At 42.7% G+C, this 25,927-nt stretch overlaps 1 protein-coding gene across 1 annotated transcript in view; it reads left to right on the top strand.

Moving 5' to 3' along the window:
* The window catches only part of LOC117738667 (oxysterol-binding protein-related protein 10), a 54,016-nt gene extending 29,053 nt beyond the window's left edge, over nucleotides 1-24,963 (top strand). Inside the window, exons 6-13 of the mRNA XM_034544672.1 lie at nucleotides 2,342-2,582; nucleotides 7,020-7,150; nucleotides 18,319-18,468; nucleotides 18,605-19,106; nucleotides 21,410-21,596; nucleotides 22,058-22,240; nucleotides 22,362-22,515; nucleotides 23,249-24,963. Coding sequence (XP_034400563.1) covers nucleotides 2,342-2,582; nucleotides 7,020-7,150; nucleotides 18,319-18,468; nucleotides 18,605-19,106; nucleotides 21,410-21,596; nucleotides 22,058-22,240; nucleotides 22,362-22,515; nucleotides 23,249-23,293 — 1,593 coding nt within the window. The 3' untranslated portion in view covers nucleotides 23,294-24,963. The remainder of the gene's footprint in view (nucleotides 1-2,341; nucleotides 2,583-7,019; nucleotides 7,151-18,318; nucleotides 18,469-18,604; nucleotides 19,107-21,409; nucleotides 21,597-22,057; nucleotides 22,241-22,361; nucleotides 22,516-23,248) is intronic.
* The last annotated feature ends 964 nt before the right edge of the window (nucleotides 24,964-25,927 follow it).

Here is a 25,927-nt window from a genome sequence, read left to right on the forward strand (position 1 = left end):
TCACTGAAGGTCCGTTGGGATTCACAGTTGACACAATGTTACTATTGCGTGTCCTGGGCGGTGCACGTCTTGATCACTGATCTTTATCATTATCAAGTGTCCTTATTTGTTTTAAATCCAGTATTGGTCAGACTATACTATGCATTTTATTTGTGACAGGCACACTGAAAAGGAAGAATTTTCATTTTCAGTATTTTAAAGTCGGATCTTCACCAAAAAAAACGCTTCAATGAATTGCCACTCTCTCAAACTCCCTTAATCATATGTTTGTATGTTTATTTTGTTCAAAAAATTTTCAAAATCCAGAGTTTTCCAAAATATCCTATATTCTCGAGCATGTATGCCATATATATTAATCAGATTTAATGTATCACCTACACATGCAAATTATTAGTCATGATATCTTGACACAAAATGGTTAAGATGGGCAATATATAAGTATCTCCAGCCCTTTATGACCTTTTTTAAAGTGCAGTAAAATGATGTCCATCATGAATGGGACACAGAAGACACTTACGGGTCTTAAAGGTGCTTAAAAATGCGATGCTTGTGTGAAATGTCCTTATTGTTTTGAAGGGCACTGTGAACATGATATGGTATCAGCATGCTGAATGGTAAGAGTCTATTAATAGCAACCATTGAAGACAAACATTTGAGCTCCATCTGCCTGAGGAATTCAACATTCGACCTGAATAAATAGCTGAATAATTGGACAAGCTCTGAGCTTTAAAAAAAGAAAACCTTTACATGAATGTCTATGCCATGTATACCTCACCACAACAGCTCTGTGACTCCCAAATAGCTCTGTGTACTGATGCAGGGAGACAGATGTGCTATTGAAGTGCTTGTGGAGGATGGAGGTATGTGGAGCCATACAATATTAATGAATACAACATTTCCATGCTGATAAACAACCCAGATTCATTAGCCTCGAGAGAAGCTTATTACCCGCTAGCGAGAACCGACTTTGTCTTCTTCCTTTTGTGATGCATTAAACTCTGAAAGGTGAGTCATAGTAAGAAATGTGTTGTGTTTCTGTGGAAGCACAGGGGAGAACTTTTTTTTAGTTTTTTGTTTGAAGAACTTCAGCAGCTTCTTTTTTAGGCACTGCCGTCTTGGAGCAGATTGTTGTGCCTATAGTCAAGACTGAGGTGACAGCACTCGCATCCATTAATGCTAAGTTGTGTCACTTCCTACGCACAAGTACAACTGTATAGCTGGATGAGATGGTGCAAGATATGGTGTCACATTTATGTCATTCTTGGTGGTGTTGATGAAAGAATGAAAATGAATGAATTGACATTTTACATTTCGATTGACCATAAACATCCATTCATGAAAAGTACAACTTGTTTCCTCCTCAGTATTTTAACTAGCCAATCTTATTTTAAGGATTCGATGACGTGTCTCATCACGATGAAACACCATACTTACTACTAAATAGGTCTGCAATTAATGAACAACATTGAAAATCGATATTTAGAGATGAAGTTTAAGTTATTCAATGTTTCTTTACTCACTGTCAACAAATCACACGGAAATACCTAAATGAACTATGTGTTACTATATCTCTCTCAATAGTCTCCCTACCTTGTCTTATTGGTTCCCACTGAAGACGTACAGATTTAAATATAGGCCACATCCGTATAGTTTCATCACCTAAAAAGGCCAAATTATTTTCAAAAACAGCTGGGCATTGTAGTTTTTAGCAGACTTTACTCAAAGAGGATTAAATGGTACATTCTTTTGGGACTACTTTTTGCTGAGAATGAATACACACACTACTTTATATTTATCCATGGTAATTTAATCCAAATTAAACGTCAGTGCCCATGTTCGTTTAACTGAAGAAACATATCAAGTGCCACTGTGTAGCTCATGTGTTTTTAATTTAGTTTGGGACAACAATGAAGGTCTGTGGCACAGAGGAATAAGCTATCACAGAGAAAAAAAACTAAAATACCACCAACTTAATCCTTTAAAATGACATGTAATTACCCACTGAGGTTCTTGTTCCTGAAAGGGAATAAGTAAAAATGGGCAGAAATAGAAAAGCAAACATCAGTAAATCCTGCCAATGTACAGTGAGAGTTACATGGATGGTCTCTTTAGTTTCTTTTATATGAAATGATATATTGTAACTTACTCACTGGATATTGAGTTCCTAACCATCCATAGACCAGGCTTGTTGCATTGAAGCTTATTATATTGTCAGGTAATGCTGTCTTATAATATGTGAAATAATCCGATCCATCTCTTTAAATCAGTGGCTTGCTGATGAGTTAAGTAATGTGACTGTTGATTATGTATTTTAATGTTGCAAATCACTGCTGTCCTCCAGGTGATGTCCCAAGCAGAGGGTCAGCAGAAGAACTTGGTCCAGTCCATTGACTCTCTGCCCACCAGAGGCCCTCTCTCCTGTCTGGACCAGGACCTGCTGCTGCTCAAAGCCACGTCGGCCGCCACACTCAGCTGCCTGGGAGAGTGCCTGAACATCCTCCAGCAGACCCAGAGCCACAGCCAGGGACCACCTCAGTCCCACGTCTCCCAGTGCGACTACGCCGCTCATGGAGCCCCCTCCGGTGAGTCCGCCTCTGGCCCCATTCCAGTGCTGCTACTGAAGCCCCCGACCCCTCCATCTCCCCCATCTCTCTTGTCTTTCCAGTCCCCTCCTCCAGCGCCCATCACCAGTGGCAAGGGCCAGCTGGGGCAGCTGGACTGTGGCTCTTGTCCCTGCCTGATGGGTACCATGAACCTCAATGTTTATAGTAAATGTTGTTGAATGTTGCATTTGTGTGTTGATTTGTGTTGTTCCATTTGAGTTTTTCTGTCTTAGTTTGTAGTTGTCAGTGTTGTTCTTGGCTGTTTTCAATTCATTATTGTCTTTCTTCAATGTTGTCAATAGTTCCTTAACATGGTAGTGCCAACCACAAGCATGAATGTGAAGTGTGTATGAACATGGTTTTATTGTCAATATTCTTTACAGAATCCATGAAAGCATTTTAGACATGCATGTCAGAAATAAATCAGTTTATGTTCGAGTGAGTAAACTTAACTATGACTAATACTATGCACTTTTAAATAAGGATTACGTCTTTGCCAAAGGAATCCACACTGGTGCCTAAAATGTCAGACCTCTGCCATGTTTAACCCGCTCTGTGCCAGATCACTATGGATCCAATAAAGTTGTTTCGATTCAAACCAGTTTCAGCCTGAGGGTGATTCTATCAGCATCACAGCAAGTGAACAGTGCCTATAACTAGAATTTACAGAACAAATGGACTTTGTTAAGATAATATCAACAAATCCAATTTCAGAGGAATATTTAAGATCCATTTATAGTCTCCAAGTTGCTATAGAGCAAGAACGAGGAGTTGAGCCAACTTAAAGAAATACTCCACTGAAAATCTATTGACTGAAAGGTGGCTGGTAAAAATGTATAACCTTTTTTGGAAGATGGCAACTGTAGTCAGTTTGGATTCACAGCAGTTACAATGGATCCCAATGAACAGCCATAAGTCAAGGCCCAAGAAGTGGGTCATTTTGGCCGTAGAAATGTCTCAAACAGCTGCAACGTAATCCACTCATCTGCTGTTGACAAAACAATCTCACCTCAAAGTTAGTAACCTTTCATGGACTTACTGAACATACTTCATAGTACTAAATGGCTAATAAAGCGTTAAATGTGTTACTTCTTAATTGTCAATTATTGGTAGAAGTGGATTCTACTGTTTGATACGTTTCTGTGCATGTTTTGTCTTGGGATGCCCCAGGAAGAGCTGGAGAACAAGGCTAGAGAGAGGAATGTATGGGATACCCTATAACGAAAAGTGGATGGATGATTTTTGACGCATGTTTTTGTTGGAATCCATTGTAACTGTTGTAAATCCAAGCTGACAAAAGTTGCCATCTTTAAAGCCCATTTTTGGTGGAGTATTTAAGCCAAGAAGATGTGGTTCATTTCTGACTTTTGGAAGGTCTTTGTGGGTCTGGGTATGGGGTGGGGGCCGGATCCCCGCCAATCCACTGGTCCTCACAGTTTGTCGGTCTTCTCTTTGCGCCAACAGCCATGCTGCCCTGTCCCTGTTCATCAGACAGGGGGTGGTGTGGAGTGGGACCACCGGGCCGCAAGTACAAACCTCTTTCCTTCCGCTGCCTGGCTGATAAGTCCTGTGGGGGTCCTGCTGCTCCCCGCTTCCGGCATGTATCCCCCACACCTCAGTGAGGAGTTTTTTGTTAGGATCCTCAGTTTTGCCACAGATGGGTAGCGTGGCCCACCGGCTTGAGCAGCATCCAGATTTCATACAGCTGATAAAGGGAGTGGCTGGCTGGTCAGCTGGTTGGTTGAATGGTGTTGTTACGCCCACACGGGACAGCTTTGCCACTGCATGGGCAAGATTACTCTTTGGTAGAGAGCTGAGCATGAGGTTGGACTGAGTTTGGCTGCCACGTTAGTCCCTTCAGGCTCCTCTTACTACAAAACCTGAGTCTGAGTCAGCTCCAGCTATTGACAGTCAGAGAAGGATCTTTGTAAACTCCCACCAAAAACCTGCCAGTCACAAACTCGACCATATTATCAGCTGATCACGGAGGTACTTAGCTGCTCGCTCTAGCTCCGCCTATGTCACTACAATAAAGAGCTTGAAGCCCAACCCTCTCTCTTTCACCCCACAGGCAGAACATGTTCCTTTAAGGAAATTCTAATCCATAAAGGAAATGTACTCCCACCCACCCCTTGCAGCTTCACATAAACACAGAAACAAAGTTTATTTTAAACAGAAAATAAAAGGTACAAGAAGAAACATGTAGGGTGAGAGTTGGATGTGTAAGCATCACAAAACCTGAATCGATGTCACAGCCCAGAAATGGAAGGTTAAGCCATTGGAAACATCGACTGCATGAATGTTAGTCTCTCGACTTTTTGATCTGCGACAGCCTTTTGATTCACCTGCATGTCTCTATCCAATGGCACAGACATCCCCCCCACTCACTGAGTGTTTCTACTTCATGTGCTTCATTGTGACATCTCAGAGAAAGCATCACAGGATGTCACAGATTGTTTGTCAACCGGCTTCTTGTAAATACATGAACATTTTCCAGAAATGTTTCCCCTTTAAAATCTCCATCTTGAAATGAACTCTCAGGATCCGATTAACCTCCAAATGTCTTGAGAATAACCTTTAAAAAAAAGAAAGAATCTGTTCTCATTATAATTACAACTCGCCTTTTGGGCAGTGCCACTGTTTCCTCATGGGTCCATTGTATATGACTCTAGTATTGTTTGAGGAGGTCCACTAACACTTTTTCAGGTTCCTGTCAGTCAAACTGTCAGGTGACCAGAGCAAAGACCCGGCCTGAGGGCTATTTCTGCTCATTTTGTGGAGGCCGACTGGCCTCAGGCTCTGCAGCATGTCGACCTGTGTCAGCACAGCTTGCTCCTCGCTAATGGATATCAAAGAACGACCTCTTGGTGCATTAGACTTTAAACCCAATTTGAACTTTGTGGTACTGCCCCATTAACATTACTTTGAAATGTGATCTGCTACTGTGATGTCTATACCAAGCTTTTAAATGAGCAAACTTGCAGCTTGTTTTTTGTGAGTGACAGTCGCAAATCACATTAGTCCGTTCGCACAGGAGAAATGAATGACCTGTGCAATAGTGTGATTACTGTGCGTTAGATACAGATCTGGTGAAGCACGATGTTGGAAGGCTGTCAGAGGAGTTGACTGAATTTGATGTCTTTTTTTTGGAGGCGGTAGTGTTGTGGAGCCGATGTCCAGTGAGGAGTTTTTTAGTCAGTATTGTAACCAGAGGTTTAATATGTAAAATCAGCTTTTTTGTTTAAAAGACTAACGTTTAGGTTACAGTTTTAACATGTATTGTGTGGCAGAGATATCTGGTGAAATGAGCAGGCTAAGCAGCTAGCTCTGGCTAGTCCTGTCTCGTATTTAACTGAAGGTCTGTCTCGCAGAGCTGCTGCCTCCCGTCAAAGGAGTTGTCTTGTTGTGTTTCTGCTAATTTAGATTTAATCCAGTAAATAATAACTACCAAGACATAGACACACACACACACACACACACACACACACACACACACACACACACACACACACACACACACACGCACAGTCCCCGGTTAGTGTCACAGTAAACACAGGGATGGCTGGCATAAACTAGGCCGACGCCACACACGAAGATTAAAACATGGCAGTATTGCATGGCAGATGACCGTATTTATGGATTGTATGGACCGTGAAGGTGAAATGCTGCACCCTGTCAGTTTGGAGCACGTGGCCAGATCTTACACACTGCTCCTTAAGTAATACAGATTTCCGGTGTTTGAGACTTTACGTCCTTTTCTAACTTATTGACCTGCAATTCTAACTGAGGCTACTATAAAATAAGCAATTGCTACATGTGTGGCTAAGTGACACTGTGTGATTGAAATCAATATGACAGTATTGTATGCAAAGTCTCACGTACTTGGATGTTCAGAAACGTTGAACTTTGAATCATCACCTCTAAAGTCCATCTCCTGAAGGGGAAGACGGCTGAGGCTCCGTACTCACAGACTGTGTATTATTTTTTTTAAATGGCTATACAATAACTGGCGTGAAGTTGTTTCAAGGCTCAGTTACAGCATGAGACCGACTGTACAGGATTTATATGTATCATATTTCTGCAGAATATTTTATTGCTTGTTGTCCAAAATGACTGATCATCTCAGAGTCAACACAACAGTCACACACAAGCGCACACAAACAATTTCCTGATAGTCTCAATCAGAAACAACAATCAATAACACACCCTCAGTTTAGTGTCATTCATGAAAACCTTAATATTGAATGTCAGAAATGAAGATACAGAGATGTCTTTCGAGTCCCTCTTTCATTCTTACTATCACTTTCATCCAACCCAAAATCAAGCATTAATACACACAAATCAACAGTAGAAATTAGAGTGAAGTAAACCACACTGTTGTGAACTTTGTTGTTAACTAACCTTGTCGGTTTTCAGATGGTGTTCCTGTGTGGACTGTACCAAAGTCGCCCTCGGGGGAGCAGTTGAAGAACGGAGGTCTGACTCCTCTACGCTCAGCCGAGCTCTCGCCGGCCTTCAGGAGAAGGAGCCTGTCCCCTGGTGCTGAGGTGAGAAACACCGCGCCATGTTGTCAAATACCACCTGGGCCCTCCGTCTCGCTCCTCCTTCCTCCCCTGTTGTCGAGATCTGAAACTGGCTCTTGCGATTTCTAGATAGGAGAGTGTTTTTGACAAGTTACGAACGGCCGCTGATGGCTGATGGGGCTCGAGACAGGTGTTGGTTGGATGGTGGTGAACTCTTGTTTGCCATGTTTTGCTGCTATTGGATAATAACTGTGTAGCTACACGAGGAGAGAGGAAAGGTCACCGGCTGGAGTTGGCATCACATTGAAATGCTGCATGTTTAAATAAGAAAAGTCTTATCACGACGCCCCTTCACGGTGAACATTTCACCTCCTTTTTATGACGCAAAGTTACATTTGGAAGCGGTATGAAAAATCAGAATGAAACCGCTCATTCATGCCAGTGGACTGAGAAACAAATCTGTGCTCGTGGTGATGTGGAGGCTGGGCTTTTCTGGATTTCTGCCCCACTTTCCTCTTCATCCTCTCATGCTTGCCCTTGTCGCCCACGAAGGGAAGCACTCGTCGCTTCTGAAGGTTTTAACAGAGCTGCTGTCAAATAAGTGGGTCACACAGTACAGAGCTGGAAGTGAGCCGATCCCAGGAGGGGCTTCATGAGTTCCTGCCCTGCCTGCCCGCCTCCAGACCACCCTGTGTCAGTCACAGGAAATTGAGGCCAGGTGACACTGACATGAATGTGTGCGTGAGAGAGGATGGAAAGCTTTATGTCGTGGATGGAAAGCAGACATCTTACTGATTTTGTTAAAATGCTGATTAATAACGTAAGAGGACAATAACGCCCCTAAAGGAAATAATTTATATTGGCTTGATTGTGGTAATGTGTTTCCCTTGTTCCCATGGATACCTTGAGCGTACATCTAATTAACACCAGCAACAGCTACTATTAAGAAATGTTATTGATACCGCAGAACGGCAAAGTGCTTCACAAAAGAAACGAGGCCACCGACAAAAAAGTTATGGCATACGTTATATATATAACAGACTTGGGAAGACAGCTGCTGGTTATACCATAAACAAGAGTTAGATCAAAGGTATGGTCAGAACCACAACGCAGAATTCACCAAAATGTAGATGTCAAATTAGTTAGATTTTTTTTTTTATCCCAGGAAGATGTAAAACCTATTCGGAAAAACACCCGCCAACAAAACAAGCACAAAAAGCACCAGAATGTTCAACAAGTAAAAACCGTTGTCGGTTGTTCGTTGAGCCTTCGTCTTTATTCAAACACAGCAGTAAATGGGATCCTCAGCCCTGAATAACAAGAGGAAGATTAACGAGGGCAAGAGTCATTTCAGAAGCATTTACTGCCACGCCCGCTCATAAGTCTTTTTTTGATCAAATGTCATACTTGTGGGACTACTTGTCATTAGACTCTGTTGTGGAGCATTAAGGGGAACCGCCTGTTAAACTCTCTTATAACGGGCTGACTTCTCATTACATCTAACCACAAAACGAGGTACGGGGGCCAGGGAAGGACATTTTACCCTTCATGTGGGCATTGAAGCGGCACCCTGCCAAACCCGCCACGAGGGATTTAACTGCCGGCAGCGGTCTAATCTGGAGGCACAGAGATGTGATCTGTCACGTTAATGATCATTTTCTATTGACATACGAGTGTAAAGCGGGGAGTGCGGCTTTGCAGTGTCGACCCATTTACAGCTAATTTTCAAGCTGTTCAACATACTTCATGGTGCTCAATTAGGAGGGCAGCTCATAATGGTGATTCGGCACCTTTAAAGACCTTTCAGGCAGTGTTATGGCAGTTATGATTGAGGGGGGCCTGAGCCAACCATCTACCACTGTCTGCTTCTGCCCACTACAGTGGGCCATTAGGATACTGTGCTCCACTAATGAGGGATGCCAAGTCATGGTGAAGACATCGAGGACACTATATCAATGACCATTTGGGATTTACATTCACATGATTTAATTGATGAGTGGATATGATTTGTATACGTCCACAAAGACCCATAGGAGACATGCAGGGGACATGAGGAAGACCTGCTTTTGCATTCTTTCCTGAAACGTTTCCATTACCTCTAGAAACATGTTTCCTGTGCCAGTCCAGCAGCCACAGGCATACGGCTTTATTAATTAAGCTGTTATCTCCACAGGCTTGAATTTAACAAAAACATTAAAGCTGCACTTTATATTAACAGTGGAAAGAATGCTTATATGTCATGCAAAAATGTGTTGGTTGTGTTAATGAGCCCACAGGGAATCAGTTTGGTGAATTGTTTAAGGGTGGGGGGGGGGGGGGTTACAGCACGTAACTTTACGGCTTTGGTTCTCTCTCACTGCTCTTATCAACCTGATATTAAGCTACTTTCAGCTGCCTGTTGTGCACTAACTCAGCAACTTAAGAGACAGAGTTGGTGGGGACCAAAACGGAGCGTGACTATTAGTGTGTGACTATTGGACATTCATCAAGAACTACGACTGAAAAAGAGACGCCCATAAATACATCCAGCCGACACAGAGCACAATCAGCAACTGAGAAAGGTTATTTCAATATTGTTTTTTTTAGCTGCATTCGTATGTGAAACGGGCCCGTTCATTACTGTTAAAACAAAGTCAGTGTTCTGCTTACTGTTTTTCTTTCCCAAACACACACTGCCTCAGCACAAAGTAGAACATCAGTCTGGGTGTCATTTAAAAAAGGAAAGCAGACATCTCATCTTGCACTGAGGCATCTAAAGCCCGACTTTTTACCCGGTACTGCTCTGCAATATTTACGCTTTTCCTCCTGCCTCCGCCCTGCAGCTTGAACCAGATTTCATTAGAGCCTTCGAGGATGCTGGCCGGCAAAGGGCAGAGAGACTGAGGAGAGGCAGAGCAGACTGCCCATATTTACACTTGATGTTTATTCATCTGTTGAGATTCAGCACCATCGTCCATCTTACGACTCCCCGTCCAGGCAGAGTGATTGAAAGTTGTGTCTCGGCGTGACGGAGATGAGAAGGTTGAGATTTTTGATTAAGTTGATCTTATCACACCTCCTACATGCTAAAGGTGGTGTTTAGTTAATGAAGGCCAGAGTCGGGTGTGTTCTCAGGATGATCATTTATCTAGTGCGTGTTGTTTGGCACCTTAAAGTTACATCTGGCAGGATTGTTGTTTGGCCATCTTGTGGTATGTAAACACAATGAAAAATGCTTTGTTACAGATTTCTGATCAAGATTGGTTTAAAAATGTTATTTGATATGTGTTTGTATGCAGCCGACAAAAGAAACAAGAGAAAGTGCTTGCATTATTAATGGGAATATTGAAACGTTTCGTCTTTGGTTCAGTATTTATTGTTTAGATGTCACCCCGCCTTAAATGATGGACACAATTTCGAGTAACGCTCACGGTCACTTCCTGATCGAATCTCCCATTTCTAATCATGTTTGCCAGTTTACTCTTTTCCCTGTGATCTCGCGATTAGTGACAAGTGCAAGGAAGTAAATTACCCCGTTTTGAACTATGTAGCGCCACATGGGCGTTTAATATTCAGTCCTAGTCTGCAGCCGGCGAGAGTGAGCACTGTGCATGACTGTGGGAAAATTGAGGAGAAATTGGCTTCCAGTCGGTTTATCGATTTGCAACAGCACCAGTTCACTCCCTTAGCACATATTAGATTGTGTTACTATGGATATAAGCTACTGAGAACAGGAAGTTATTGGCAGACCTTCAGTCAGTTCTGTATTAACAGAGAAAAGTAGGAGAGTAAATCTTACTTCACATGTGTACCTGTACCTTTTGTTTCTGATGTCCAGGTTGACCTGTAAAAGATTGATAATTGCATTTTCTTTTACCTCTTATCCTCTCTGAGTTATTGTGTCTTCTTTTTGGTCCAGCAGAGGGCAGCAAAGTCCTCTGACGTGCAGCTCTTCTTCTGTATGACTTGGTTCATGTTAGGCTGTTGCACTGCAATAATTACACATGAAGACAAATGAAGACACATTTGAATACTTTAGAAGTCCGGCAATGACACCAGTGTCTAATAATGCATTTGTAGGTTAGCCTGTGTGGACTATGGAATCATAATCTTTATGAACAAATTTATTGGACCTAAATTAATACGGTTTGTTTTGCTTCTAAACATGTTGACTACAGTCAACCCAAGTAATAAAAAGTGATTACACGGTGGCGCCTTAAGTCTTATTAACAGGCATAAAGGTCCCGTCAGTCCCGGAGTGAAAACATCAAAGAATGGCCTGTACTCATATCTGAGCTCAGTGGGAAAAATATCAACCCATGACTCTGTAATCCACCCAGTTATTTTTTTTATTATGGAACAGGAAATGTCATATGCCTACTGGAAAATACTTTCTCCTTTGCCTCTCACTCCACTTCCATGAGAGACATGACGATCTTAAACCCTTTTTATTATTTTTCAAACGCGTTGAAAAGACATTTTGTTTTTCAGGAATCTTCACTGCTTAAATATTTGTCAAAGTTGCGAGACAAAAACGTCTGATGCTGAGAGTTTGTTGAGTTTCTTTTCGACTTCATGTAGGAGAAAGCGCAGTTCTGTAGCGATTTCCATTTTGCTGAGTTGGTAATACTTAATGCTTCATTGGGTAATTATCCAGGCTGCAAACAGAAGCTGGGGAGATTACAGTGCAACATGAGAATAGATAAATATCGTGCTTCTGGCATGTCGGTTTAAGACGTTGATTCCCCACATGTGAATTGCCTTTTAGAAGATGGACAGCAGTAAAAACTAAACTTTTGATACCGTTTCTCGCCAGGTCCGGACTTATGTGGAAGATCTCGTCTGGGTCACAAGTCAGAGGCTAACAAGAGCAGTTTGTCCACTCAGCTGCCGGTGATTACGGTTCAGGGAAGGCACATAAGCTCAGACTTCGGCCTACTGAACAACATTTTCTAAATACATTTGATTTTTGATTGAATACTTTAGTACTATTTGATTACTTTCATAACTACGATGAAATTGTATTTTGAGGCAACCTTTTGTCGGATAAGTTAATCTTTAATATGTGAGAATGGCACGAAGACTAAGCTCAAAATAGACAACTGCACAGTCTTATTGTTTTGCTCTTAGTGTCTCGGAATAATTCATGTGGAGATATTGTTTTGCAGTTATATTGCTCCACCTTTAACTCACACTAGCCTCAGGACACTACGAAATGCAATGATGTATAGTTTATTTTATCATTCTTAAAGCTTGTGTGTGTGTGTGTGTGTGTGTCTGTGTGTGAGTGAGAGACTAACTGCCGTGTCTGCACCAACTGTTTTTCATATCCTCTCATTAAATGTCTTGCTGATGAAACTGCTGCTTATAATTTATACATGAGGCCCTGAAACTCTACAGACGCACTTGCCTCATTTTATTTTTGAAGAAGATGTGAGAGAGATTTGTGAAGTCTGATTCTGACACGGTATCGTTTGGGCCTTCTCATTTATAACCGTTCAAGCGGTGCATTCCTCAAGCTCGTGCTTCATTTGTGGCAGATGTGTCTTGCGTTGCATCTGGGTCACTTCCCACCACTTATTCTATTCAAGCGTCGCATCTCCTGGTTTTCGGTACTTTGAGAAAAGATGTTATTTCACTGCTCGTCACGTCTCGTGGCGTTCGTGCACTCGCTGTTTGGCTTTTGCTTCAGTCGGGTAGATCGGGCGCTCTGCTTCAGTCACATTTGGACTGTCTGAGATGTTTTTTTGGTGGTTTTGTCTGCAAAGTATAGGCGGAAACCCCTGGGCTGATGTCGCTCTGCTACTTGGCAACACAACCAGTTAATACAGCTTTTAATCCCCACTGATGATCAGTGTTGTGTCTGTTCTCTGCACAAACTGTTTCATGTCCTAATTTGAGTGCAGTGTCTATTCAGACATCTGTGACCATTAAGCCTTTTAACGCTGCTAATTAACAAACAATTGCTACCGGTCTTATCACATTGGCAACTTGTTCACTTCCGGCAAAATGCATCGTTTTGAATACAAAATAGGACCCTGCTCAACCTCATGCTTGTAATGAAACAATCCTGTTTAACGGAGCTTCTACCCTTTCCATCCCACTGGATGCCTCATGAAATGACGGATGCAAGGAAGAAGTAGCATGTAGCTTTGTGATAAATGCCAAACTGGAAGCTCTCAGAAGCGCTGCAGTATCTCCCTGGAAGTTGACATTCAAGACACACCTGACATTTAACAGAGGAAGCTGAGCTCGAACAAACACACACAGTTCTTTCTTTAGCTGTGAACCCGTCAGTTTATTAAAATCTCTTGCTCCACCAGGCAGGGATTCTTGACTAAAGGATAAGTATAAAGCTCACACAGTGTGAGGAGTTTACCGATTGTTTGACTAAATGTCAAAGCAAATGTTTATATATGATGTTGGAATGATTGTTAGAAAATCCCATGCTGACAGCTATAGACAGGTCTACATCCAGTACCATAACAGGGCCGTATAGAAGGTTGCATCATGGGAAAACCACCCATGACTCGGATTTAACTTCTAAAATTCCACATTTCAGCGTTTATAAGTTCCTATGAAAATTATATTAAGAGAGAATATATTCACACAGCGGTTTAATCTGTCTTTATGGTACTCAGTCTTGCTTGAAACTGTATGCAGGATCAAAATGATGGCACATAATGTGTTAACAGCTGCAACATGCACTGATTGACAGCCACTTTGGGCTAGCTAACTATTTTATGAGTTAGGCAACATCAGACATGTCCTAAACATTGCTTTCTTATTTTTTAACACTAACGTATATATATTTGTACTAAAGATATTAATGTATTTAAATTATACATTGTGCACCAGCAACTTGGTCACAAATTGGTCAAACAGGATTTAAAATTCCAGTATATATTGTATGTATTATATAAACATAGAATTCAATTGTATAGATTGTCTCGATATCGGTATTATAATTGTATAAGAGTGATGGGCCAAGACCACTCCTCTGGGTATACTGGGCCCCTTAGGACTTCAGAGTTCAGGGTCAAGTTTAGCTAGAAGTGGAAACGCATCCAATCGATTACAATCTACGAGACAGAACATTTTATTTGCACTCCCCTCCCTGTCCTGGGGATGTCTCACCTTTTTTTTCTCAACTGTGCCAAGTCAACAGAGTAGCAGGAGGAGAAAGCCCCTCTACTCTTACACACACACTTCAAAGGTAGCTCTAGCTCTAGAAAGAGGACACTTCAGTCGGAGAGGAATGATTTCATAGGAAAGCGGTGCAGGGATTGAGTCTCAGAGAACAACACGATCCCCCTGGGCCGAGGTGGACGTGATGATAATAGGGGATGAAGAGGCCGGCCGGTGATGAGGACAGGCCCTCAAAGTTTAGCCTGTTAAAAAAGGAGTCTTTGAAGTGGGCTCGGAGGGCAGACTTGGCCCATCTAAGCCTTCTTTCTGTAGACACCTGCACACTCTCCCCTGATAACATGCCAGAGAGATGGATACAGAGAGAGCTAGACGGAAAAGAAAAAGACACTGAGAAGTATTCAGAGCGAGGAAAAACCAAAAAGAGAAGCGGGAGGAGTGGGCTGCAATGTGCATTGGATGAGGAGACGGTTAAGGAGCGAGATGATGATGATGATGATGAGACAGAACAATGGAAGGCATGAATGAGGAGATGAGGGAAGGGGTGGTGAATGGAAGAAACAATGACAGCACGTAGGAGGAGAGAGGAAGAATAAATCAAACATGAGATTGGAGTCAATTAAAAAGAAGACTGTCAGGCTGGAACCCGATTTAGAGAAGAAGGCGACTGCAGAGAGACAGAACTGGAGGCGAGAGATGGAGGAGTAAGGGTGTGTTGGAGAGTCAGACATCTGCCTGTGACTTCAAGAGTTCCACGGCCGGACCGCTAGTAATTAAACAAGCTGATACATACGTACTCCAAAACATGTACTAGGTACAACAAGCAGGAAAGGGTGGAGGCGTAGAAGGAGGGATGAAGGCAGCGAAGCCGTGTCAGAGGGAGGGAGGAGAGAGCGGAGGATGTGAAACTGGAAAGAGCTGTAAGGAAACACGGTGGAGGGATGATGGGAGCATGCAGGGGGGAGGGGGGACGTCACTGGGACTTTCCCTGAGCCTTTTTTTCTTCTCTCTTCTCTTCTCTTCTCTCTCCTCCCTGTTTTTCAGAGTGGGTGGTGGGCAGTGTCTCTCTCTCTCTCTTTCTTTGCAAGTCGCGCACAGCAGCTCACCACCTCGACTCGGCCACATTGCACGTCTCTCTCTAACGAGACCCGGGACTCCTGCAAGACGGCGGCTCACTCAGTCAGCAAATTCAGTTGAGGAAGAAGAGTGTTTTGTTTGTTCGTCTGCGGCGCCTAGCGGAGCCCATCAGAGCGTCAAACTCCTCAGAAGATACCCCCTTTTGACAGGTTTTCCACCGAGACCTCTTTAATTGGATTTAACTCCAAGTGTGCAGTTCCTTAACTCTTTGTGGAGCCAGAAACTTTAACGTCTGCCCTCCTTTTGCTGGATTTTCGCCGTTGCTTGTGTTGACCTGAGGCCATCTTAGCATTTTTGGAGATGAGATCCAGTTGCATGCAGGTCAAGCCGGCAGCCACACAGCAATGCAGCGTGAGTGTCTACCAGCTGATGTCGGTGCGTGCTGTGCTGTTGGTCTGTGCATCCGCTTTGGATGTGAGGTGAATAGTGTCGCAGCCGTCGTGGGGGGCATTTGTCTGAATTGGGAAGCACAGTTTTCCTCCAACACTGAGTCTTTGTTGACTTCCGAAATGATAGAACCAGTTAGCCAGCAGGACTATGCACTGCTTGAACGACTATGTACTTGTACAGCATCCTCAAAAGTTTTGAAATGGGTTTTGAATTTGTGGAAAAGGTGGAACACCGAGCTTATTCCATCCCTCGTGTCTGACTGAGATTATTTAACTAATGGGTACCACTTTATTATCATGAACCCTTTCTATAGATGTGTCACTGATTGGGTTGATACATTGTATTAATGCTTTATAGATCAGTTGTGGATATTTTTCTGTCGATACATAGATTACATGTTCATATTCATGTAACTTTTCATAGCACTCGTAGTCCTTAAAAAGTTAAACACAGTGCTCACATCCTGCAGCCGGAACAGAGGGCGGTAACTAGTCGAAATATGGAACACGATTAATAGAAATTGCATGCAGACGTATAATGTTGAGGATATATTGAGGCATGTTCCTAAAGAATACGACACAACCAAATCAAATCTTTAATTTAGTAATAACCGACATTAGCAAAGCTCGTTTTGAAACCTTTGTGTTGTGAACTCCCATCTCATCCTTAAACACTGTGAGGCCATGAATTAATTGAATTAATTATTATTACCCACCTCTGGACAAGTTAAACTGCATTAAGAAGTCTTGGGTAATAACACCCACTAAGTCCACCTCTTCAGTCATAATTTCTTGTTGCTGCCAAGAGCCTCTTTAATTAGTTAGAACCACTGGAATCATAACACACCTCCCCCTACGGTACCTCCTCTCCTCTCTCTCACTTCTATATATATCACTCTGCTCCGAGAACCATCCAGCTCCAGGGAGTCCTGTACGCGTGTGTTCAGGCATGCTCCCTGTGTGTGTGTGTGTGTGTGTGTGTGTGTGTGTGTGTGTGTGTGTGTGTGTGTGTGTGTGTGTGTGTGTGTGTGTGTGTGTGTGTGTGTGTGTGTGTGTGTGTGTGTGTGTGTGTGTGTGTGTGTGTGTGTGTGTGTGTGTGTGTGTGTGTGTGTGTGTGTGTGTGTGTGTGTGTGTGTGTGTGTGTGGGTGTGGGTGTGTGTGTGTCTCTCTTTTGTTTTGGTGCAAATGTGAGTGTGTGGAGCTTTTGGCATGCCTGCATGAAATGAAATATTCAGGTTACAGGTCCTGATAATCTCTTTTTCTTCAGTGCTCTGCGTGCGATGATGCTAAGAGTTTCAGTTCAGACTCAGTTCCCTAAATGAGCTTTTTTTTAACCAGCAGCATCTTCACTTAAATTAGGTTTACACATGCGCTGAATATTTTTGCATAGATATAAATGCTTGCTTTTGTTCTTCTTTACTTCCTGTCCCCGAGTTATCAAAAGGCATCAGCTCTTCTTTAACCTCAACTGGATTAATTCCCAGTTGAATGCTGCAAAGCAAACAAAAGGACTTAACTTCTGTCCTCTTTGACAGAAGCCAATTATAACACATAAAATGATTGTGTAGTTTTGTGCTGAAGGCTGTTCGAGGCACACAAGAGGCACTCGAGGTGCTCAAAGGAATGCAGTGCTCCCATCGCCTTATGAAACGCTTGGGATTGTCCTTTGGGATTCAGAAGTTGCTTCTGTAACAGGTCCTGGGCCGGCCTCTGAATGAGTTGCGTGACCTTTTCGTTGGCATTGACAGCTGACAGCCAGAGAGAGAAAATGGCAGCTTCTTCCTCTTCTTGCCCTTTCCAGGTGTCGCAGATAAAATGCAGAATTTAGTTCTGTATATATATATATATATATATATATATATATATATATATATATATATTTTTTTTTTTTTTTTTTAAAGCAGTTTGCTCCCTATTTGCTCTTCGTCACAGGTCACATATTTCTTGAGTCGCCAGTAAAGAGTGATATTCACCTCCTTAGATTGTGTCATTTGAACCCTTCTTAGAGGCTATTAAAATATCTTTTAATTTCTTGGTCGCCGAATGTGTTCCTATCTACAACTGAAAATAGATATAGATATTTATTTACTCCCTTACAGTGGCCAACTGTTTTAGGAAATGTCTAAATTGTACATTTGTGACCTGTTTTAAGATTTAAGGCATTGTTGGTTTTTGGTCTTTTAATGGGATTCATCAAAGAAAAATATAGAATGCCAGTTTTATTGTTTAATCATCTCATTTCAGACTTGTTTTGCTACTCCTTGGCATGGGCCCTAGAGCCCATGTTGGGGGCAACTTCATCATTTATCATCAAGTCTTAATGTTTTAGCGTTGCATAGAGAAATGAAAAAAGTAGCTCTTGAATAGATATTTCAAAGTTGGGATTATGATATTAGAATGTAACTCACATTTAGCTGCCTCAAAAACTTTCATCCATTTACAGCTCACAACTCCACAGAATAGTGAATTCATCGCACCTTTTCATTTTTATTGAAAGGGCGTAACTCATGATACTTTCTATTTTTCTTCTTGTTTTCATAGCACCACCAAGGGCTGGAAGACATCAACCCCACTGAAGAGGTGACAGACACGGAGGATAACGAAGAAGAGGACCTGGGGGTCCTGGACGACCAGCGGAGCATCATTCTTCACCTGCTCTCCCAGCTCAAACTGGGCATGGACCTCACGCGGGTACGGCACTGAAATCAAAGCTAAAAGAGTACAGACTCGTAAAAATAATGTTTGTGATATCACAAATATATGTGAATGTTGTTTTCTGAGCCTTTTCCCTAAAGTTATCCCTTATTCCCCTCATTGGACTTCATAGGTGGTGTTGCCGACCTTCATTTTGGAAAAGCGATCACTGCTGGAGATGTACGCCAACTTCATGGCCCACCCTGACATGTTCCTGTCAATCACAGCGGGGGCCACAGCCGAGGACCGGATAGTCCGTTTTGTCGAGTACTACCTGACCGCCTTCCACGAGGGGCGGAAGGGGGCTGTGGCCAAGAAGCCCTACAACCCCGTGCTGGGGGAGACCTTCCACTGTTCCTGGGAAGTGCCTCGGGACAAAGTCAAGCCTCTGGTCAGATCCAACCAGGGGTCCTCTTGGGAGCCGAGCAGGGGCCCCAACACCACGCAGCAGGGCGACGAAGAGTCACCGGGAGACTGCTACAGAGTGCGATTTGTGGCCGAGCAGGTGTCCCATCATCCACCGGTGTCCGGGTTTTACTGCGAGTGCAGGGAGAAGGGCATGTGCGTCAACGCCCAAGTATGGACCAAGAGCAAGTTCATGGGAATGTCTATAGGAGTGTCCATGGTGGGAGAAGGTGAGCTTATCCACATGGAACTTTTCCACCCGTTGACTCACTTTAGTTTGAACTTTTCTTTGTTGCTTTTAAAAAAATTTTTTTTACTGAACTAGGGGACATTCTCATTGAGTGTAAGATAATAATAATAATAATAATAATAATCCATTTAATTTATATAGCGCTTTTCAAGATACTCAAAGACACTTTACATTATACACCGTAGACACAGCTACGGGGAGCAATGCAGGGTTAAGTGTCTTGCTCAAGGACACATCGACTAGGGCGGGGATTGAACTGCCAACCCCTTGATTGAAAGACGGGCATGCTAACCACTGACCCATAGTCGCCCCAAGATTTATTTTTCAACCCGGCCAAAGAGGGTAGCATACAAACATTATAATAAATAAGGCGTAAGCAGGGCCAGAACATTGAGACAGAGACTACTTATTTGTTTTTTTATTTAGGCAACAGTACAAACAAATTATCTGCAAAAGTGTTACCATAACAACAGCCCCTGTAAACGTGTAAACGGCACCAACACGGTCGCAGTCGTGTCCAGTGTGTGCGCCTACGAGGCCTCTCCCATGGCAATCAATGGGCCGGTCCTCTCCGTCAGCAGCACCATGACAACGTGTCACCCTGAGCGGAGACGCAGGAAGTCCTTGAGCCCGATCGACTGAATCTGGACACACAAACTGATTCAGTCAGACAATCCAGCTCTCAGGCTTTGCTGTACCTCTGACCACCTGTCGGCCGGGAATGACGCAGCAGTTCAACGTCATGTGCAGAGGCAGATGCTGACTCTCAGAGAACATGGTGACCCTCGACCCAGGCAGTATTGATTGCCGAATATTATTTATTTTCTTTGCGATGGCTGCTCTCCTGATTGTATTTTCATGAATGTGTCGGACTTCACTGATTGGCGGCGATTCAGCAACAGAAAAGGAAACCGAGCTACAGAAGCTGATGCAGACCAGCTGGATACTGATTTGTGTGACCTTGCTCAGGTCTGCCTCTGGTGCTGTAAGGAAGGAGGATTATCTATCGCAGGCTCACTGGACACTTATATTTATGTGACCGTTACAGTTTCTAGTTACTTTTTATTTTACATACAAAACATATGATGCACTTTTATAGATTAAAGGCTGTGCATAGCCACAGAGCTGTTTTCAGTTATTGTGGTTCATCAGACCTATTTGGGCTGTAATGAGAATGCAGAAGTTGTAACTTGCCCTACAACAAAATGAAAAGGAGAAAGATCAAACCCAGTATGTCCACATCATGCTGGGACAAGGTTTAATCATGCTACATTAATTAAATAGATACCTGTAAAGGTGGATCATGGGTATGCATGAACTAAAATGTTCAATCGTCTCCAGCTACATTAAGATCCTGCTCACACTAAGACAGAACAAATAAATAATAATTCAGTCTTACATTTGACACGTTCAAAGTGAAACCCGTCGAGAGCCACACTGTCATCAGGCCTCGTGCTGCACCATGTGCCGTATGGAGTTCTGCAGTGAAACAGCCACACAAGTGGTCTCTTGTACACAAGTGGTCATATGAGAACTGGAAGCTATTCATGGACATGCGAGGTGGAGCGGTTCATGACTAAATAAATCCATGACTGACTGACGCGGATGATGATGATGATGACGATGAGCGTTAAGTATAATGGCCTCTATTATGGGCCCAAGAGATGCAAACACAAACTGCCTGAAGGAGATATGAACTGGTTTATATCATGTTCTTTCACAGTGGGAGTTATTTGTGCCGACTACTTTGCAATATTGTAATAGAAAACAATTATTTCTGCCTCCAATCCGGTTAAACAATGTGCCTGTTGTTATTACACACAAGACACGGAAACTCCATCTCCGGCTTAACCAATCACAACACGAGTTGGGAACGCTGCTGCAGCGGCCGCTTCAGAGAGCGTTGAAAACAATTACATTCTTCCATAATACGAACTGTATGTAAGAGCCCCATAAAGTGCATAGTCATTACATTTAAGTTAAACGTTTATGTAGAATATTTAGTTTCTGTGGACCAATTTCTCTTCACTGCTTTGAAAACACCTCTACATATCAGCCCCGTACATTTAAATAGTTAAATACACCAACATTTGATTATACATTAAGAGAAAGAGAGGAAATGTGCTGGACATACTGGCTACATTCTCTCAATGTTGTGCACACACAGAAAATATCTTTAGCCAATATGAGAAGATATGATCTCCCTTTTCTTGTTTGTTTCTGTGCATTTGTGTTACCACTGAAGATCTTTAACCCGTCCTACTTCTTCCTTTCTCCTCCTAGGGGTACTTAGCCTCCTGGAGCACGACGAGGAGTACGTCTTCACGCTGCCTTGCGCCTACGCCCGCTCCATCCTCACTGTGCCCTGGGTGGAGCTGGGGGGCAAAGTCTCCATCAACTGTGTCAAGAGCGGCTACTCCGCCTCCGTCACCTTTCACACCAAGCCGTTCTATGGAGGGAAGGTACACAGGTGAGTGTCTCCCTGCCTGTCGTACGTCAGGGTGTCACGGTACAGAATGTCGGAAAGAGCTTAACAACGTCATGGTATAGTAAGGGGCTGTTGCATTTACATGCGTGTTTTACATACATAGTATGTATAGCATGTCGAAAAAAGTTATGTTGATGTACTGTAAGTCAGTATATATCGAAGAAGTCATTTAAAAAGTCACAGTATGTCAAAAAAATTGGAAAGAAACACGGTATGTCGACAAAAGGAAAAAATAGTGTAAATAAGTCATTGTATTGTGTCGCAAAAAAACCTGATATTTCAAGTCATATTTCTCACAGAAATGTTAAACATGTCAATAGTATGCTACAAAATATATATATACACCATGCAAATGTCATTAATTGTCCAAAAAAACAACAACTCTAACGTCTTGTATAGTCCAGCATGTCATAACAATGTAACAATCTCCATTTGGCTGACAGAGTGACGGCAGAGGTCAAACACAACCCCACCAACACCATCGTGTGCAAGGCGCAGGGCGAGTGGAACGGCACGCTGGAGTTCACGTACAGCAGCGGGGAAACCAAAGTGATCGACACGGCCAAACTGCCGGTCACCAGGAAGAAGCTGCGGCCGGTGGAGAAACAGGGGAGGACAGAGTCCAGGTGAAGACTCATGGCCACCGACCCAACGTCATGTTCTTCAACGTGCAGAGTATTGCTCGCCGTGCGAGACATAGTTTGCTCGCAACTGTAAATTGCCGTGTGTTGCTTTACCTGCTTGCAGGCGGTTATGGCAACACGTCACCAAGTCGCTGAAGGAAGGGAACATCGACGAGGCCACGGAGCACAAACACCGACTGGAGGAGCGACAGAGAGGGGAGGAGAGGCAGAGGGCAGCGGATGATGAACCCTGGACACCCAAATACTTCACTAAAGAGGTACAGTGAAGGGCGAGAGGGGAGATCCACGCGTTAGAGCAACACTGACAGAAGGCTGGTCCAGAAGAAGCCATTGGAGGGCTGCGTCCAAACTCACCTCAGATTTACTAGATTTACTGCCTGCCTTTAGTCTCCAAAGAGTGTCCATCTAAAATGTTATTTATCGTTGTGACTACATGATTAATTATTGCAGTTATCCCCTTTAAAATGTATGTTTTGAGAGCAGGCTAAGCAGTCAAAATCAACACCAAGTAACGTTGATAAATAGCAAATAGTAAATTAATGGTTTAAAATATGTTGCCGTTTGGTAGCATGAATATTTTTGTTAAATGTATACCGACTCGTTCTCTTATGAGACAACAGGCAGCAGTTACATAGTTTTCATTTTACGGGTTTTGAAAGTAACTTAACTTTATTAATTGTGAAACAAGATAACGCTATGTTAACGGTGTATTGGGTCAGATTATTTGAACTGGCAGGTTAATATTAAGTCAAAATGCATCCGTGTGCATCACCGTTTAGGTTTCGCTGGACATGTTTTTTGTTGTGTTCGCAGCGTGTTTCTGGATTTGGGTGTTTTCTTTATTTTTTCACATTTTAACTCACTACAGAGCATCTCTGAGGGAGGAGTGAGGGAGGTAGTGATTTAGGACACAGCCATCAACTGAAAATCGGTCGTCATTCTCACAGGGTTAGTTTCTAATTGCTGCCGTACGTCTTTCCACACCCACAGGGAGACAGTTGGATCTACAACAGCCCACTGTGGAAGTCCACCTGACGGCAGGACAACGCTCTCTTCTGATGGACAATAACGGAGAGCGGTCCCTCCTCTCCACACTGAGGTCAGAGGTCAGGCAAAAGGAGCCGAGTCCTCGAGAGACCTTCAGCCCTGAAGCTCCAGACTCACGAGAGAGAAACTCCGCAGACACAAACAGGAACCGAGCAAGGTGCCAAAGCGACCTCCGCCCTTAGAACCAAGGTGGAGGTCGCAGCTCTGGGGACAGAAGTACATTTTTATATAAAGTTAAGAGTATTACTATTCAAAAGTAGAGTATTTCTATTTTTCACCTTGCCAAGGCCTTTTTTGCACACGCACTGTAATGAAGTTTGCCACTGGTGTTTTACTTTGTATTTCTTTTTTTTAATATAATCGATACGTTTCCTCAGACATCGTCAACGTTTGGATCGAAGCTTTTAGTTTGTAATGCAGCGTTAGAATGTGTGTACATGATACTGTAGCTGTAAACGAGTGTTTTATAAAGCACTTTTACCATAGAAATAAATTAAATCATTTGTATTTAAGGCTTCAGTGGGGTCTCTGTAAGAGCTTTACAGGAAGTAAGAACACGTACAAAGATTTAAAATGACATACATCAAGAGTTAAACAAATCTACTACATTAGATTGTGTTCATATATTATTATTCAGTATGTTACAATGATTTACTAGAAGGTAAAGGTCCTGATTGTTTTGTCTGCACAATGAATGTATCTGGGCACATTTTAATAGTATGCCCATTTTCCATCTTGTGCTGTTACACGTGCTTGTCCTTTTTATTTTGGCAAGTCGCTCCGTTTAAAGCATCACGCCCATCAAGTGAGACGCCTCTGCATATCAGACGCTTTCCATTACTACCTCTCTTATTCAGCTGCTCAAGCCGTTAGTCACTTTTTCTTTTCTATTTTGTCCGTAAAAAGAAAACACTGGTTTGTTTGTTGTAACATCCCTCCCAGGTCGTCTAATTTTCTTCTTTTTTACATTTTTTTTATCTGTGCCTCCAAGATGGCACTTGTGCAATTAGGCAGCGCGTGCCTCCCGAAGTTAATACTTCACCTTTTGGTCGCCCGTAGTGATGAATATGGATGAGGCGGCTTGCAGAAACACACAATCCTGTTCTCCCATCTGGAGTTCGCTGGAAGGTTGCCCGAGTGAAGATGAGCGGATAATCTAGCAGAATAAACACTGGGAACTGGCTGGAGAGACAATATGTATTTGGGTCATATTACTGTGGTGCTTCAATGTTCTCATGTTTGACAAACTACGTGGTCAATTTCCAAACTGAAGAGTTTTTCTAAACAAACTACAGCATAAATTAAATACGAGCAATTAACCATTTCACTTATTCTTCGGTGACACTTATGATCTTTTTATTTCCCCCCCCCCATATAAATATCTCACTGCTTTGCGTTTAGTTGCTACGTTTTTTTTGTTACAGAGTATTAGTATTGAAAAGCCAGGTGAATTTACCAGATGCCTATTTGTAGCGTATGTCATGACAGTAGAGAACAAACCTGCAACCATTTAGAAATACTGTTTTATGACTCTCCTGACATGAAAATAACGTTACAAAAAAAATGATATAGCCAAAAGAATCCAGACTCACTGAGGTAGAGTGATAGCGGATGAAGGAGGGAGTGGCCATGAATAAAGACCTTCTATCTTTTGTTAATCAAATATGTCGTCTCATTTCGTAAGTTATGTCTTCTGAAACATCCTGTTTGTCAGAACAAAGTTCAAAGCAGGAAGTTGTTTGAGATCGTTTTTGTTCCAATAAAAGTGCCATGGCAATCATGGACTCACTCCGTGTGTCCCAACATGGGACATCTTCCCAACAACTGGATAGATTGCCATTCATTTAGTAGGAAGGTGAACTGGGACATTTTCAATGGCCCTGACCTTTCACCACCAGTAACCAACAGTCATCATTTTCCAAGAAGTCAGCTCTCAGGAGGACACCTTTAAGGCCTTAAAGATGGCATTATAATGTATGTAACATCAGAAGTAAAAACAAATGTCTCAACATTAGCAGTTTGGTTTGGATACGCCTACAAGCTAAACGTTACAGAGAATGCATTGGCATGTTACCACGACAACATCAGCATCCGAACGCCTAAGTTCAGGTGGAGTAGTGAACCATCCATCTGTAGGTGCGCTAACAAAGCACAGCCTTCACAGCTTCATGCTCAATGATGAGAAATGAGCCAATCTGACAGATCAGCTGGCTATCGACCTTTTGGAAGACTTGGGAAAGATGCCCATTTCCCCCTAAATAATCTTTTATTGCACGCATGAACACATTCAGCTCTGTTAAAACCTGTTTGAGGGAAGCTTTTCTTTACATTATCCAACCCAGATTTAGCCACATGTTTGGGGATTCCCCATTCTTCATACATAGTGCTGCACTCCACAGGCAAATGCTCCCACCAAGTGGTTGACTTTGTGCTGAATATCAAAACAGAAAGGACAACTCACACACACACGTTTTCATTGAAGTGTATATTTAAAGATGGCTGAACAGAACAATGTAGAAATGTAAACTTTGAAGGTGAGGGAGGGATTTCGTCAAACTAAAACAGTGTTACGGACAGACGGCACTGAGCTACTAAGAAACGAGTAAAGCTTAGTAGAGGAAG

Source organism: Cyclopterus lumpus, chromosome 11 (genome assembly GCF_009769545.1).
Source record: "Cyclopterus lumpus isolate fCycLum1 chromosome 11, fCycLum1.pri, whole genome shotgun sequence".
Taxonomy (NCBI): domain Eukaryota; kingdom Metazoa; phylum Chordata; class Actinopteri; order Perciformes; family Cyclopteridae; genus Cyclopterus; species Cyclopterus lumpus.